The sequence below is a fragment of the Nuphar pumila genome, chromosome 11 (genome assembly GCF_984573655.1).
Source record: "Nuphar pumila chromosome 11, dmNupPumi1.hap1.1, whole genome shotgun sequence".
In the NCBI taxonomy this organism is placed as follows: domain Eukaryota; kingdom Viridiplantae; phylum Streptophyta; class Magnoliopsida; order Nymphaeales; family Nymphaeaceae; genus Nuphar; species Nuphar pumila.
Genome location: NC_143259.1, coordinates 4,741,303 through 4,759,790, shown reverse-complemented (window position 1 = coordinate 4,759,790; position 18,488 = coordinate 4,741,303). Strand labels below are relative to the sequence as shown.

Sequence of the window (18,488 nt, the reverse complement as noted above, 5' to 3'; positions counted from 1 at the left end):
GATAACGTCTCGTGAGATTTAGATTCTTATGCATGAGAAAATGACTCTCATTGGCATTGGCTTGCCGAACATAAAAAATTGAGTGAATAACAACCAACTCTCATTTGCAAAGGCAAATTAGAGTAGGAACCACAAGGGTTCTAGCTCTTGTGATTATGATTCATGACCCCCGAGTCAAATTTGATTTGGAGTTACATGTGGCCCAAAAACCCAAACTTAAGAAGCTTTACTAAAAAGCTTGCTTATGAAAAATAAAAGTTTGTTCTCCATGTAACATCTGTGAATTTTTGGAAATTATTAAATAATAAAAAATAAAATTTTAATATTCAATTTGAAAAATTAAAATTTTATTTAATGTCAACTTGAAATTGAATTTACATGTTAAATTAAATCACAATTGAAGTAGGGTTTGAAATTTGATTTAGATTCAAAGTTAATTTAAGCTTAATTTACATTGAGAAATTCAAATCCTATTTAATGTTAATTTGAATTTCAGTTTTGGTAATTGAGTTCGGATATGTTCACGGGTTGATTTGGGTTTGGATCCTAATTAGATTTGAAATCCAAAAAAAGAACCTATATTAGAAAATAATTAATATTAATTAATTTGTATGAAATGAAATTAAAGATTTAACCAAGGCTAATAGGAGTGTAGGAGCCATGGGCTGGACATCCCCTATGTGTGCCTAACCCAAGGTGTCTCCTATATTTATATATATATATATATATATATATATATATATATATATATATATATATATATATATATATATATATATATATATAATAAAAACTAAGATATGAAATTTTTTATTAAAGAGATTTTTCTTAAACATAAAGTTTCTCATTTGACAAATAAGAAAAACTTATATTGTAGTTAGACTTATATTTTTTTTCTAAGTCAAGTTTTAGGTAAGAAACCACCCTAAGGAGGGATGTTCCACCCTAGTGAGCCCCATTGACCATGGCTGAAAACTCTTTAAGAGGCTATGTATCATATGGTTTTTTGGGAAAGTTTGGGCTGGAAAAGTTTTAAGGAAAATGAAGCACTTAACGTTTTTTTTTTTAAATAACCAGTAACTAATTTTGAAAATATTATTCATTTATCATGATATATTAACATGTTAGAAAATAAATTTGATGGACTTTTATATCAAAATCCCATATATACTTTTAGACATAGTATATATTATTGGTAACTGCTAGAATTTTTAAAATATCACAAGATTTTTCCTTGCTGATATTGTTTGTAAGATGAGATTTGAGTATGTGACAATGCTTCAATCCTGGGGTGCCAATGGGCTGGGTTTGATCCAGAGCCAACCCGTATCAAATCCTGTAGGCTGGGTTTGGTGACAAATAAGAAGATCCTATTAGAATCCGGGTCAGACCCAAAGGGTATGAATAATATATGGAGCTGTTTTGGTTTGTAAAATTTTATAGTATATGTATATCCAGGTCCAACTTGAGTTTCAAACTATAATTGAGAGGTGATTTTTAACGTATAATCAGGTATGGGCTAGGCCTGGTTCATGTAATCCTTTTACGACCCGAGTATGGTTTTTCTTATGGTGGACCTGATTAGACCTGAGTCTGAATTCAATATCAGCACTTCAAAATCAGAACCTGATTCAGACCCAACTAAATCCGACCCGTGACACCCCACCCGTACTTCGATCAAATCACCAAAGTGGATTGGATTGGATCTGATCTCTGATCCCACCCGACCCATTTGCGCCCCAAAGAACCGGTACCCAGATGCCGCGTCATGCTTTCCCCTTTCTCGTTTCCCAAAGCTTTTCAAAATCATTGAACCGACGCTAAGCAACGAACAATTCTGGCCTTTTAATTATTGCACCCACGAAACCACCCAACCGATTCCGTGCGTTTAGCGCTCATATACTTCTTACCAATCCATAATCTGGACCGTTAACTACGACATCCCGAGACGAGATGACTCAGTGCGCAGTAAATATACCGAATAAGGAGCGTTAGATCCTCAATATCGAAGGCCAAGATCAACAAGTGATATGTGACGCGTGGGTTACACGCACACGTAGTCACATGATTCACATCCCTCGTAAATGCAAAGCGGATGGCCGTACGTATCTATCTGCGCGGGCAAACTACGTCATTTCCAAATTTGCCCCCCCCCTCTCTCTCTCTCTCTTCCTTCGACAACAAGGGAGAAGAAAAGAGAGAAGACGAAGGAAAGAGCGAGCGAGAGAGGAAGGAAGAAGAAAAGGAAAAGGAAGAGGGAGATAAAACAAGGTCATTAATCTTAATCTCCGATCTTATTTTCTTTGTTTATTTGCTAATCGCTATTTAATTTTGGGGTTTACTTCTTGGTTCTTGAATCGCAGAATTAGGGTTATCGATTTAGGGGTTCTTTTGATCTCTCTCTCTCTCTCTATTTCTCTTGATTGATCTGCTCGGAGAAGATAAAGGCGGATGAAAATATTTTCCTTATTTGGGTGATTTCCCTTGTTCTTGTCGGGAATTGCTTTCTCGATTTGATCGTGTTTTTCTTTTCCCCGTCTGGTCGTCAATTGGGAATCAGGGTTCTATCTTTGCTCCCATTTGAATTGGGTTGTCGCATTAGGGTTTCAACTCGACGTCGAATTCATTTATTCGTTTTCAGTTTGATCCGCTGCACTCCTCTATTCGCTTTCATTTTGTTTTGGTTAGGTATGCAGGATGCGATTGTTTCCTTTCGTTTTTTTATAGCGAAGACTGTGATCATAGTTTGCCTACACCTCTTGGGTTGTTTTGTTTGATCCTAAATTGGGCTATTCCTTGTCATGTTTTAGTAGAAAGACAATTTTAGAACTGTGCACAGAGAGCCTTCCCGAGGATGGCAGAAACTTGTAGAGGACATCGTGATTATGTTTAGTATGGGGAAATTCAGTGGTGTAATTGGCCGGTCTTAAAAGATAGCGAACATGTACGATGGTGTATGGTTTAATTCATCAACAAAACATGGTGGACCCTCATGGGTATCTCCTTGCGTCCGAATTCTTTTATTGTGAAAGTGTTGTCTCTGATGAACTTGTTGCTGTGAATGTAGTATTTACTCATGTTTTTTTCCGATAGATGCATCTGTAACTGATTACCTTCTTGGGTTATTAAAAGGTTGATTACTTGCAACATGAATTGATTGCTGCACTTTGTTAGGTTGTCTACATGCTTTCCTGTGCCCAGAGATTTTCTTGATCCCAATTTAACCTTTGGAAGTTGTCTTACCTGCTTTATAGAACTAAAGATGCATATGAAATTTTTGGTTCTTGAAGTTTAGCTTTCTGATGCTTAGATATTGTCTTCCAGGTTCTGTGATCTACATGTTAATGATGGAATTTTGTCTTTGTTAGTTTGAAATGCTGCTGCTTTATGTATGCTTGGCAAATGATTGCTGAAATGGGTCGAGCAGAAGATCGTTCATAATGATTCCTGTTCATGTGGCAGTAACATGATTAGCTACAATGAGAACTTCAATCATGCTTCTACCAAACAGATGAAAGCATTGGTCAAAAAGATGCAGCTGTAATCTCCAGTAAATGATCTGGACTTTATGAAAAATGGGTGCAAATTGTTTGGCTTTTGCAGTAGGTTATATGACAGTAAGTCTCGTAGGCATATCATGGAGGATAAATTTGGTGCTGAATGAGGCCATTCCAGATGACTCTATTGCTGGAGATGGTGGGCTTCGGGTAGGACAAGCAGTTCACTTACTGAAGCTACTTCTGGATTCATATGCCACGGTTGCGTTGTTGGTGAATCTCATGTTGAGTGTGTTTGTTACAGTGACTTTATGTCTGAAGGTACGTGAGATTTCACCAGCCCCTTATTAGGAGATAAGAATGCATGAAAATCTGTCTGCGTGACACACACATATGCATGTGCACTTGTTGTAGTTGTGGTGTGCGTGCATGTGCACATGTTTGTAGTTGTGGGGGTTGTTCCGTTCTTCACTAAGCCTTGTTGTTGCTTAGTTTTCATCATTTATTACCATTGCTAGTGAGTGGTCTGTTTCAGAGTTGCCAGTCGAGGAAGCGAGAGAGGGAAGCGGAAATCAAGGTAAAATTTTAGGAAGCGGGAAGTGCGGGACTACTTAAAAGCGAACCGGGAATCGTCTCGGAAGCAAGAAGGAAAGCGAACCAGAAGTGACCTAGGAAGCGAACCAGAAGCAAAGAGTAAACAAAGAGGGAAGCAACTTGGGATTGAGTGGGAAGCGAATAGGAATCGAGTTTTCCCGATATTGGGCAAAAAAAAAATGTTAAAAGGCTCCAAGCTACCAAAAAAAGAAAATTCACGTCTTGATATTGGGAAGCGAGTGGGGAGCAAGCGGGAAGCGAGTGGGGAGCAAGCGGGAAGCGAGTGGGGAGCAAGCGGGAAGCGATTGGGAAGTAAGTGGGAAGCGGAATGGGAAGCACGCTTTCCATTTAAAAGGGTCGCTTCCCTGCATGTTTTGGAAGTGATGTGTTTTGCGCTTCCGAAACGCGTTTCAGGGAAGCACACTTCCCAGAGTGCTATAGTGTTTCCAGTGACCCTGGTCTGTTTGTTGATGATGTTCTTGATTTTGCTTTTGTGAAATCTTTTCCCTTGCTGGTTTCCTCTCGAATGGAAAAGAGAAAATGTGAATAGATCCATATGCTACATGTGGACTTCTGCAGAAAAACTGTTATTCTCCAGTGCAGTGCGTATTTATAAGTCTAAAAAATCTCTTTGCTTTGGATATTGATTTGGTATATCTGCATGAAGCTAAAGCGATAAATGTTTGGCATTTCCTTTTTGACAGACGGTATTTTTTGGTCGTTTGTCTCCTGTTGAGACTAGCAAAGCAATGGAGCATCTTCTTAACTACATTGTTCAGAAGGTAATTAACATTTTAAAGGAAAAATTTGAGTGAACAGTTTTTTCTTCCTTGTTTCCAAGTGAATATCTTTCAGAATTTGCAAAGATGCTACATTCTTGTCCTTGTTTCTAGTTGGTGTACTTGTCTGTTTGATATAGACTCCTAGTCATTTCTTAACTTGCTCACGGCTTCTTGTAAAAGTTAGAATTTTGGTAACTGATGGTTCTATTGGATAGTGATGATGGTGCCCTTCCAGTTAACCAGTTGAGAGCCATCTCAGATGCTAATAGTGGTGTGATTACCATTCCATGCGCTTCAGTTTCATGTGGAACCTTCTGCACCTCAGTTGCCAAATATGGGTTCAGAATCTGCCAACACCTGGCTTGATTTCACCTCATGTATAATCAATGGCTGGGGTGAGTAAGATGTTGAACAGATTGGTCATAAAAGTTCTGATTTATCTAATTCACCAAGAAAGGGAAAAAACAAAGAAGCATGAAATAGACGATGACAAAATAATTTAGGTCCTTATTACTATTTATCCAAATATGCATCTAAAGATCATGGTAATATTCCTAACTTATTTTCTTTTGTTTTTTTTTTGAAAGAAGAAGAAGAAGAAAAGGGAATTTATTAATGAAACAGTGAAGAAAACTAAATCAGAGCAGGGTGACAAGGATTCATCACCTAAGGAAAGAAAGCACAAATTAAAATTCATAAAACACCCAGCGAGCCCAATCCAGGCCTCCTGATCCAGGCAATGTCCTGTCCTGGGCAATTATCTCTTGGCCACTATGAGAGAATGCTTCTTTCTCCAATGTAGAATGCTGGGTGCAGATGTGGAATTCTCAAAATTCTTCAATTCCTCTTCTTCCAGATGTACCACCATGCCAAAGACAGGCACAATTTTTAAATGAAGAATTGATTATTTCCTTTGTGTTCTGTTCAAGAAACCATTGTCAATGTCCTGAACCAAGAAATTGCTCACAAAGCCTCTTTGAAGTCCTCTCACACCGAACTTTTAAGTTCTTGAAAATGAGATCAATCTCATAATAGTTGAAAAGTTGATTACTTAATCCAACAATGTATGATGTTAATATTTGGGAGCTGAAAAACCCTGCTTCTCGGATTGCCCATGATAAGAACTGCATTGAGGGGACTGCACAAAGCTGCCACCCCTGGATCAGGGGCCTCACTTTGGACCATCTAGGATTTCTGTGCCAGTGGTTCGAGCAGGAATAATAACAGGAATTAACTGAGGGATTACCTGATATTGCACAATTCTATGTTATATCATCCTATTTGTCCTCATTTTATTTAATGTTGAATGAGGATAACATTAGTGATGCCCATTTGTCATATTCAGAATTCATTAGTTTCCGCCCGAGGCTCACATAAAATACGCCTTCCCATACCAAAAATGTACAACTGAACAAGATTTGTTAGTAGGTAGGTAGTAGCCTTTGACAGAAGCAAATTTTAAAGAAGATTGACCCATCCAGTTATCCTTCCAAAATCAGATCAATGACCCAGTTCCTTGTTTGAGGTTGCTTTTGTATTTGAAATCCTCCAAAACCTTTATCTGCACCTCTCCATGTGATGCTATCATCCAACTTCTACAATGACACCATAACATTCATTGGGAGATACCACCATGTATCTTTTCTAGGTCAGATGAGTTGCTCCCAGGACACCAAATGCATATGTCCAGCACTTCTATCACCCTTCCATAGGAACAGGAAGAAGAGCTGAGCATTCATCTTCTCCACCCTCCTTGGCATGATATAGAAAAAAATGAGATATAAAGCAATGCAATTCATAACATGCTTAGAAAAAATGACACTACTTGCCCGGGATAGTATCTTGCTAACCCTCTGTTTTTTTCTCATTAATTCTCTGCTCCACATCAGGCTAGCGAGATTCCCTTGAAATAATATGTGATAAGGTTAGGCCGTAGTATCTCCTTGGGAGTGAAGACTGTTAAGATAAATGTATCTTTTGTTGTTAAGATAAATGTAACTTTTGTACATATTCTGTATATATATATAATATATATATATGTATGTATGTGTATATATACATATATATATATGTATATATAATAATTATATTATATATAAATATATATATATATATATATATATATATATATGTATATATACACATACATATACATATATATTATATATACAAAGAATATGTACAAAAGATACATTTATCTTAACAAAGGCAAGTTGCAACAGCATAAGTTTTAGGCGGTCTAGCTGTGATTCTCTTTTTTGTTAAAGACCATCAGTTCACATTTGTTGTTCACTTTCAGACCTGAACAAAAAGAAAAAAGCTTAAATAATAGGCAGAACCTCTACATTTGCTGGATGCAGAGGGGCAGAATTCCTAGAAGTGGAAGTTCATTGATTAAAGCTTCCGTAACGTCCTTTTTAACAATAACCTTAAAGGCTAAAACCTTCTATTCTATACGTCAAGGGATAGCAGGCCGCCCTATCTCAAACCATGGGTGATTTGGAAAAATATTCATTGCTAGTACATGATGCTATTGATGCCAAATAATGGAGGATTTGTACCAACTTTATCCAGTGAGGGGGAAAGACATCCCAGCCTAGTGTTCAAGGATTTCTTGAAATCGACCTTCAGCATAAAGATATCCATTCAACCTCTATGGATAGAGTTAATTGCTTCAGTTGTTATTATTCAACATTCCTAGATCCTGTACCATTTAGTGAAAGCTTGCTAATTTGGGACATTAAATCTTGCAATATAGTTGTCAATATCTTTGATAAAGCTTGTGTTATAATCTTGTTGCACATTAGATTGGCATTAGGTGGTGCATGCATCTTTTATGTTTAACTAATCTTCAGTCTGTAGATATTTATTTGTTGCTGACATATCTAGAGTATTTAACATTTCACTAACATTCATGACTGAAAAAGAGCCAAGGAATGAAACACCTTTAAAATGCTTCCCTTTAGAATTGGGAGACAAAGCAAGTTGCACTATCTTAAAATGATTTGAACACAACTGGAGGCTATCTGACAAATAAAAGAACAAAAACGACGCAACCAAAGTGGACTAGTTTTAAGCACTATCATCACCTATATAGCCAATATTTTGAAAATATCGCGATATCATCACCATTTTCAGCTAGGCTGATAATATCGGTAAAATATCACAATATTTTCAAAATATCTCCAAAATGAAAATATTGCAATAATATCGTGATATTATCACGATATTATCATGTTATTTAAAAAAATCTTATTTTTATATATTTTAAGTTCATTTTTTCTATTTGGTTTCTTTTGTATTTTAAAAACTTTAAAAACTTGTTTATTTATATTTTTTGCAAGAAAAATAATAAATTTCAATTTTTAAGGGTTCCAAGATTTTCCTAAGATTTTCTTGAGAAAATGTCTTTTTGAAAATATCTCTGAGAAATTACCTTGAACGATGTAGGTGACCATGCTTTTAAGGCATTTATACATTAGTCTAGCCCCATTGTAGTGATTTTGAAGATGATGCCATAAACCTTCTTGTTATATGAGAAGATGCTGGAAATGGCTGAAAGAGTGACTCTGAAAAGATAAAAATGATAGATTTTGAGGTGTTATTGTTTGTGATTTCATTGTGTTCGATACTGCATAGACAGATGGCTTACATCAACTCACCTGATAATTTTGTTTGGTTTCTGATGCAACATTGATTTCGTTGCTCTTCTTTTTTGTTGTTCTAGCTGTTTCCAGCATAAGGAGAACTTCTCTCCTTAAGACTAAATCTTACTGTGGGTAATCACTTTTATGATTTTATCTGTAAGCCATACAATTTCATCCATGTCCCTAGGCTTGTTTTTAGTGTTTTCCATAAGGCTGCTGATGTTGTTTACCTAAGGAAAAGGATTTGTAGTATGACTGGAGTACTTAGTTTGTCAAAATCACAATGAAAATCATAACTTGATTATGGGGAACGAGATATTTATTATCATATCATCCAGATTTTGAGGTAGAGCCTGATGCTGTTATTAGCATTTGCCGTTGCAATGGCATTCTCCCTGATGGTGCAAAGTGCAAACCCTTTGAAGATGTCTGTAAGGTTTGGCTAGACCCTTGATACAGGACTATATTGCCTTTATTCCCTAAGTGATCAGGTGATTGCAGTTTATCGTGCTTATGATACCATACCACATAGAACACACTGTTTTGGCATTATGGCATTATTGGCCCTCCCATGGCAGATACTATGGGATGAACACACTGTTTTGGCGTTTGGCGCCCCATATTGTGGATGAACTTCCGTAGGAGTCAGTTCTAGGGATGACACAATTTAGAAGTTCATCTGCAGGATAAAGAAGTTGTTTGGAAACTGTATCTTGAAAGAACTTTTAAACATTAATAGTGTGTTTGGCGCATTAGTTAAGAAGGCCTTCCAAAGCACTGTTTTTGTAGTAAAGGACCGTCTTACCCTCAGCCTTCTAAAATGGGCACAATTTTGGGTTGGGTATAGGTTAAACCCACCCAGACCAACTTGAAGCCAACTCGAGCTGGGTTAGGTCTGGTCATGGGTTGGGCCAACCTGAACCCAACTCGAGGTGGGTCTGGTCTGGGTCCATTTCACATCCATAAAAATGTGCCAATCTTATTCATATGTTAAAATATAAAAGTTATTAGCAAAACACATGACATGAATACAAGAGCATACATGCATTGGTTACATAATTGAACCTTCTAAAAATAACCTATATGCCCTCTTTGTACACTTTCCTGTACCACCCACTAAGATTTTACCGTCCCTTGTCTTCCATAAAAAGTGAGAGCTATGAGGGGGAAACAAGTGTTTCAGTTGATTTTTGACTTTTGAGAGCTATAGGCCTAAAGGCAAGCAACTATATCACTTCTCACTGAGACAATCCAGCCAAAAAAATCAACCCCAGTAGATGGATGCCAGGATGACCCATAAATGAACTGTGCTACTGTGAACTTGCTGGCTTCTTCTGAACCTGTGATAACCCTGTGTCCTGGCCATTGCACCCTTTTCCCAACAACCCCGTTAAGGATAACGAGAAAAATTGATAAGCAGGATCTGTTACAGCGACTCAGATAATGGGAAAAAAATAATGAGTATGCACTATGAAGTAATAACTAATAAGCAGACCATCAAGTGGGATATAAAAAAAGCATCTTGATTTGCATGTGAAATATAATAGTATTTGATTGGATGTTTGATGGCTGTAACAGAACAAAGTGGACAACAAATCCAAATGGGAAATGTTGCAAAAATGTGAAAGCTTAATCCTACTGTAACATACATGATATTTACAAACTACATCAGAACAAAACATAATATGCAAGCTACTACAATAGCTAATGGTTTTTTGTGTGAAGGAATAAATAGCTCATGAATTTATTAAAGTAAACATCTGTACTTCTTGTTATTGTGGTTATAGATCACAAAAAGGAGAAACCCAGAGTCCACCTGGCCGGGAACAGAATCAACGTAACAATACAAGTTGTACACCCAAGCTTGCTAGCATAATAATACATTTGTGAAAGAAGCCAAAGTCTTGTTGGAAAGCTCAATTAATTTATGAAAAATAATCAGAAGAAAATTTGGAGGCAACCCTAGCTTGACTCTTCCAAGTATTTGCTAATATAGTGGACAGGTATGGCATGCATAATCATATGGTCAATAGTTTTCCCTCCTCCTTTTTCTAGTTTGGGGACTGGCATTGGTCAACATGCCAATGGCGGAGTTAAAAACTTTTTTTTAATAATTTTAGAGCAGTTCATAATAAAATATGGTATGAAAAATGATCAACTAATACAAATGCAATCTTACAAATACAAATGCTTCAATGATGCAAGATGAGTATGAAGTAAATTCACTAACCAGAAGCATTGTACAAAAAGCAAATACACAGTGTCTACTATAAAAAAGGACTTTCAACACTATAAGGCCATAACATTCAATAGGAAGCGACCTTTTATTAATTGTAGTTGCATTTCTACAACATGCAATTTTGAAACTTTCAACAACCAATATATTCTCCATGAAAGGGTGATGCCTAAGTTGAGAATAACTTTCAGGCTATGTCACAGGGATTCGGATAGCAGGGTGCCGCACCCGCATCGACGCGACGCGGGTGCGGGTGTGGGTGCGGCACCGGGTGCGGTCAACCTGACCCTGGGTGCAGTCAACCCGACCCTGGGTGCGGTCAACGCACCCAGGGTCATTTTGGTCCAATTTATCGGACTTAAAAAGAAAATTTGCCAAGAAATTTTTTTGCCCTATATGTCACAGGGATTCTCCAACTAGGTGTCACACCTGCACCTGCACCCGCACCCGCACCCGATGCGGTCAACCTGACCCTGGGTGCAGTCAACACACCCAGGGGCATTTATGTCCAACTTTTGGACTTTATATATATATATATATATATATATATATATATATATATATATATATATATATATATATATATATATATATATATATATATTTGCCGCACCCCCACACCTGGGTTTTTTGGAAGTGCTGCATCCCCGCACCCATGTGACATAGCTTTCAGGATAGGAAGAGAGTTGCCAACCTTAAACACAATGTAAAATTTGTTTTGTTATGTTATATTGTTCAAAATTACCAAAAGGAGGAAACATGACATTACAAGACCAACGAAAAGCCAATTTACTGATGCACAAAAGTATAATAAAATAAATAAGATATCTGTGGTCGAGGAAAGGTAAAGGAATACCTAAAACAACCAAATTTAGTTTGGAAGTAAAAATGACAGTGGGCACCCTGAAAGCAAATGCTGCCATTATAAAAATCCTAGGGCAACCATTTCCAGATCTGGCATGGTTTGAAAAACATAACAAAATAAGCAGCATGGTTTGATAACAGAGCCATGAAGGAAAAAAAGGATACATGCATCAGAATCCTTTCCCCTTAAAAGTGACAAATTACCACAACAACATCAAGCAAAGCACGTAGTAAGTTAGATAGGCTCATGTGGCACTAGGCTAGATAGCCTCATGTTAACAAATCCCTAAAATACCAAGCTGTACAACTTTAAATAAGACCATTTTTTTCCTTCAACAGGTTTCATGTCTGAAAAGGAAAAGAAAAATACCACAGGTGTAAAATGAGGTCATTTCTTAGTTTCTTCTTCACCTAAATCAAGATAGTATGCATGAAAGAGTTTTTAATGCTCTTGAACTCTTAACATAAAGAATCATGCCGAAAACAATACCTAAAATTCACTTCTCAATTGTCTAGGACTTTCACCAACTTGTCATTCTTAAAATTAAGATCAAGAAAAAAAGTCACAAATATGTATCATAAATGCAGAATACTGGAGATACTTTGCTATCCATGTCACATGATTGAAGTTGCTGCACTAACTGCTATCTTTTTGCAGTAATTGGCCTGAACTCTTATCTCCTCAAAAGATAACTATGCATCTCAGACCATGGTCCAAGATTGAAACTTGAGTAGATCAAAACCAATGTGTGCTCTAGATGTAGTCCCAACTTATGTTGCCACTGAAGAGCCCCTTACCACCAATGATGATGCATTCTATATGTCAGCCCAAATTGTAGCTTGAAAATTTGAAATTAAGCAAAAGGTTATGGGGATCAAATACCAAAACAATCCAAGCACCAGGTAGAGAAAGGATTTTATCTGGGCTTACATATTAGACTTTCCCCAAAATCTTCTACAAAACACCCCAATTTGTCACAGAACAAAGAAGATTGATGGTCACCACTCAAACCAACAACGCGTTTGATCATTGCCAAAATAACTCAACATAAAACGCTAGAAAAACACAATCAAGAATGAATGAAAAACCCTAAAATAACTCAACATAAAACACAAGCAAAACATAAAATTTTCACATAAAACACAAACAAAACTTTGCATTTATTATTTGCTACAATGAATAATTCAAATACAACATCAACAAGCAAAACACATGTAAACCCCCAAATTTTTTCACATAAAACACAAGCAAAACGCAAGAAACCCCAAATTGTTTCACATAAAATGCAAACAATCAGACAAAAATATGACGTATCCACATCTGAAACCCTAAAAAAACACAAATAATCTCAAATAAATGGAAAATCCTAAAATAACTCCATTCTCTTCCATTTTTTTTTTTTGAGAAAAACATCAACCACAACCATGAATCGCACAAGCAGTCAAAATAGAGTGAGGGAGAGAGTACTGGAGCGTCTGCACCAGCAGTCTACGATGAATCGGTCAAGAGAGTATCTGAGCGTCTTGCACTCTGAATCACAATCAAGAGTGAGGAAGATGACCTAACGTTGTGTTTTTATAATGATGGCATACCATAAGTTTTTAGGTATTTCTGGACTGTTCATAATGATGGCATAACGGAATCTCCTTCTCGCTCCTTCCTACATGTGAAGAACGGTTCCTTCCCATGGGAAGGAGCTTTTTTCTCCTTCATAATTTGTTGGTTTGATAATTGGTTTCCAGATGGGTAGGTGCCCTAGCAAGGGGGCGCCAAACGCCTTCCCATCTGGAATATAATGGGACCCACGTCTGAAAGGGCCGGAGTGTGGATAAATTATACTTTTAACATTACTTTTAGGTTGATAATTTAGAATGATCCCCTTTTCAATATGTCATGCATGACCAGAAGCTGATTGCAGATCACACATAGTTTTGCAATCGATTGCATCTTAAAATAGTAAATCATAGGACACAAACAAAACCCTACAGGCAAGCATGAAACTAAACTAAAAATGAATCTCTCAGAGAGAGAGAGAGAGAGAGAGAGAGATGCAAACATGCTAAATTTGGTTTTTTTTCGTTTTATTTTTAAATTATGACCTTACATATGTTATCTTTGTACTTGATTATATAGGGATCGTCTCTTGGAGCATTCAATTCCCACACGTTTTATAAGGTTCACAAAATTAACAGTCCAAAATCTTTGTAAATTTTCAAGACTCAAAATATAATTTTTTTCATCAAAAACACATGATCCGGCTGTCGATTACTAGTAAATTGACCATGCCAAACACATCTATGGGGTTAGAATTGCGAAAAAGCACCGGAAAAGCGAAAACCCCATTTAGCATGTTTGCATCACTCATTCATATATATATATATATATATATATATATATATATATATATATATATATATATATAGAGAGAGAGAGAGAGAGAGAGAGAGAGACTGTTTTTCATTCCCTAAATTGCAATTAAGCATAAAATGTAGTTCTTTTTATCATTTCTATTGCATTTTTTATTTCAGCTAATAGAATGTCATGATTGAATTAATGTTAGCACTAATTCATAGTTTTCTACTTCATTGGGATCCAGCAGCGATTATGTCTTGTAATGTTGAGTAATGGTATATGATATATATGAAGAAGACCAATTAATGGTTTTAGATATTTCTAGATTAGTGATTTTCTGCTGCATTGGGATCTAGCAGTTATTATGTGCTGAGCCATGTTACATAGCATCTATGAAGAAAACCAACCTTAGATATTTTAAAACAGTTTATTCTGATTTCCATGATCAGTATCTAACATTTGATGTTTGAACTTTAAAGGTTTTGTTGATGCTCATGCATTAACTTTAATTTAATCATGTTGGTGTAGTCTGACAAACACATGAATAATCAGCTTTATGCATCAATTTTATGTTTATTTAGGCTGCTTCTGTAGGAGCTTGATGGTTGTGCACATGGAAATTTATGTGAAGTATGCATTGACATTTGTATATGGGAGTTTTTGTCAAACTTGTGCATGTCTCTCATTGGAACTAGACCATATCTTATCTCCACTTTCCTTTTCTTTGAACTGGTGTATGTTGATATTTGGAGTTACTGGTTTTGATTTCTTTTTCCTATACAGATTCTGTTGTTCTTTGTCATGACTTGTTGAGGTAGCTCTTGCATGTTTTTAATGGATTGTAATCAAAGTAATTGGCTTGTAACAGGGAGCCTTTATTCCTTTGGTTATTAACACAGACTTTTCTCTAGCAACCTTTTGGATGGCATGGTTTATGGCTCTTTGTTCTATGAAGGTATGCCATGTTTGACTATATAATACCATATGTGCTTTTATTTATCCTTTGGGAATGGATTTTTGATCATTATCCTTTCCTCTCCTGTTTGATTTTTTAACTGCCAGTTGTTTCAAGGATTGACCAAGGAAAGACTTGAGCGCCTAAATGCATCACCTTCTACAACTCCATGGATATATTTTCGTGTTTACCTTGTTTTATCATTGGTTCTCTTCGCTGATATATTTTGGTATTGGCCTCAATCCTGTTGACTTTTTTTCAAATTTATTACTTATTTCCTCTATTTGAGTCTGTCAATTGTGTACCGAACCATGATATCTTGTTGTTTGTGCACTCTTGAATTTTATAGTTCTTATTGTCAAAAGTTTGAAGTAACCTCTTGGTGTATATCCTTACCAGATATTCATTATCATGGTACTTGCATATATCAAGGTTGACTCCAATATGATGGGTGATTTCTTGGCCATTAAATCAGTGTGTAATGTAGATTTTGATTTTGCTACGATTACATCTGTTGAAACTTGAAAGTAAATGGTTTATGTAAAATCTGATGGGTTAGAAAAGATTTGGCGATTGGATTGTGCAACCTAAAATATGCACCACCATTAGGTATGTGTGTGTGTCTAATTTGAGGGAGGGAGGGAGGCAGGGAGATTGGTCTGCTGTCTAATTTGAGTATGAACTTTGTATGGACCAATTCCAGAAGTCATAGCTGCAGCCTGCAAGTAAGTTTTCTTAATTAATCTGAGGTTGTAGATGTGTCTATTATCGTTTATTTACTAGAAAACCTGCTTTGGATCAAATTGTTTCAGCAAATAAATTGATAAACTATATATTTTTATTGCAATGTTTTGTTGCAATAAGGATGCTTGAGTTTTTATTATTTCAAAAACCTGCCTTAATGTAAGAAATTCCTCATCTTAGATGTTACCCCTAAATAAACTATTAGATCACATTTAGAGGGTTTGTGTTGAAAGTGGATGATTTTCATATTCATCAGTTTACTAGTTAAGGTGTTTGACTTTCTACATGTATTTAGAGAGACTACATATAAAGAGGGGCATTTGACCTTTCTTCATTATTATTGAGATAATAATAAAAGTGAGAGATCGGCTATTATAGCCCTAACCCTTTCTTCTTTCTTTCTCATTTTCTCTCCTTCCTCTCTTCTCCTTCATCTTTATTGTGTCTTCTTCCTTCTTTCCTCCTTATTCATGGTTGTAAGGGCAAGAATGCTGACTTAAGATGTATTTATAGAGAGTACATATAAAGAGGGGCATTGTGGCCTTTCTTCATTATTATTGAGATAATAATAAAAGTGAGAGAGATCAGCTATTATATCCCTAAACCTTTTTTCTAACTTTCTGATTTTCTCTCCTTCCTCTCTTCTCCTTCATCTTTACTGTGTCTTCTTCCTTCTTTCCTCCTTATTCATGGTTGTAAGGGCAAGAATGTTGACTTAAGATGGTATCAAAGAAATTGCAACAAGAATGGACGGTTCTAACTGTTAAATTATATGTACTATCTATCTATCTATCTATCTATCTATATATATAGATCATGACACATATTCATATATATTTTACATATATATGCCTATGTGTCTATCTATATTTTTATAAATATATATATTCTTTTGTAATACCCATTTGGGGTAAAACTGTCTTTTTACTTATTCACGCACATATGTACTCTTTCCCCTTCTTTTTTACTTTTTCCTTCCTTTTTCTTTTCTTTTTTTTTCTTTCTTTTCTTTTTCTTATTATGGGCCCACCATATGGGACGTTGGAAGGGCTCCAACGTCCCATATGGAGCCCTTCCAAAGGTGCCTCTTTGTCTATAAATAAAGGGGGTTTTCCCCTTGTAATGTAAGTTTCTTTGAAGCCATTCTTGAAGTGAAATAGTTTTATTCCTTCTCACTTTGTGTGTTTACCACTTTTGTGGTTTATTGTATTTTCGCCCATTAGTGGCTGCTTTGTATGTGTGTATGCGGTTGCGTGGCTCATGGAGATATCACATCCCTTCCTTAACCCTTCATTACATGGTATCAGAGCAAGGTTGTAAAAGGCTTCATTGGACTCCTTTTGACAAGTAATATCTCTTCTCTCTTTTGCTTTCAAGTTTCCTATGTTAAGGATGGCTAACGAGGATTCAAAAATTGATCTCTCATTTAAATTAAATGGGACCAATTATCGTATGTGGGCGGCCGCCATGGAAAATAATCTCAAAGGTAAAAAACTTTGGGGTTATGTGTGTGGAACTATTCCGGAACCACAATTTAAACTCACTAAATTTGAAGGGAATGAGGAGAGAGCTTTAAATGAAGAAGCAAAAGAAAATGCCATTCTTGAATTTTCTTCTAAAATGGAAGATTGGGAAAGTGAGCATGCTAAAATATTTGCATGGTTCATGAATAATGTTGAGCTAAAAATTTGTGCCAATCTTGCCAAATTCAAGAAAGCCAATGAAGCTTGGTTTTTTATGAAAGAGATGTACACGCAATGTGATCTTGCTAGACACTTCTTTTTGCAAGAAAAAGTTAGAGAAACAAAACAAGGTGATATGAGTATTAGGGATTATTTTAGTGCCCTATCCTCTTTATGGGATGAACTCATCCTTCTTGAACCTCAATGGGAAGGTAGTGCTATTGCCATGAGGCAAGAGCAAATGGAAAAAGAAAAATTCTTTCAATTTATTCATGGGCTTCGTCTCAAATTTGAGCAACTAAGAGGATCCCTCCTTCATAGGGCTTCCACTCCCCTTAGTGATATCTTAGCCGACTTATGTCAAGAGGAGACTCGTTTGGCGTTAAAAAAGGAAGGTGATGAAGTTCATGTCGTGTCTAGACCCGGTAACAATGTTAGACCATATAAACCATCTCACTTTTGGAAAAATAATGGTGGAGGAAGAAAGATGGTTTGTCATCATTGTAATGAACCGGGCCATATTCGATCGGATTGTCCCAAGCTTAAGAAGAAAGTGGCTTCTGTTGGAAAGACTTCTCCCATCTCAAATGAAGATTCTAAGAAAGATGGAGACATTAATGATTCCATTGCACATCTTACCGAAACTCTCCAACAATTCATGAGAATGAACTCCTCTACACCTTCCACTTCCGGTGCCGTCATTTTCTCTATTCCAGGTATGTCTTCTTGGATACTTGACTCGGGTGCCTCTTTCCATATGACTCCAAATGCATCACTTTTATCAAAACCAAGTCTTAATTCCTTTAAATCATATGTTTCCACAGCCGATGAAACATCTTTAGATGTTGAAGGAATTTGAAACCTTGAAAAAGTTTATGGCCAAAACAAAGATTTTTTTGTTCCAAAAATAAGAATTATTCCAAAACTTAGTTTAAACCTTTTTTCCGTTTCTCAAATCACCGATTTTGAATATAGTGTCTCTTTTTCACTAACCCATTGCTATGTGTAGAATCTCCGGTCCGGGAAGCGGATTGGGCAAGGCCATAGAAGAGGAGACCTATACTATATATATTTTTTGTCTTTGCCATCCAAATCTTTTTGTAACCATGTTCAATCTAAATATATTGAGACTTG

The 18,488-nt window shown here is 36.3% G+C and overlaps 1 protein-coding gene across 3 annotated transcripts in view; it reads left to right on the top strand.

Moving 5' to 3' along the window:
* The first annotated feature begins 2,148 nt into the window (after positions 1-2,148).
* LOC149821711 (E3 ubiquitin protein ligase RIN2-like) overlaps positions 2,149-18,488 on the top strand; it is a 29,816-nt gene continuing 13,476 nt past the window's right edge. For 2 of the 3 annotated variants that reach the window (XM_089980074.1, XM_089980073.1), the window contains exons 1-5: positions 2,149-2,271; positions 3,325-3,818; positions 4,796-4,873; positions 14,842-14,928; positions 15,036-15,157. In XM_089980074.1, the coding sequence (XP_089836200.1) occupies positions 3,576-3,818; positions 4,796-4,873; positions 14,842-14,928; positions 15,036-15,157 (530 nt within the window). In that variant the 5' untranslated portion in view covers positions 2,149-2,271; positions 3,325-3,575. The remainder of the gene's footprint in view (positions 2,272-3,324; positions 3,819-4,795; positions 4,874-14,841; positions 14,929-15,035; positions 15,158-18,488) is intronic. The other variant, XM_089980075.1, reaches the window with a different exon arrangement.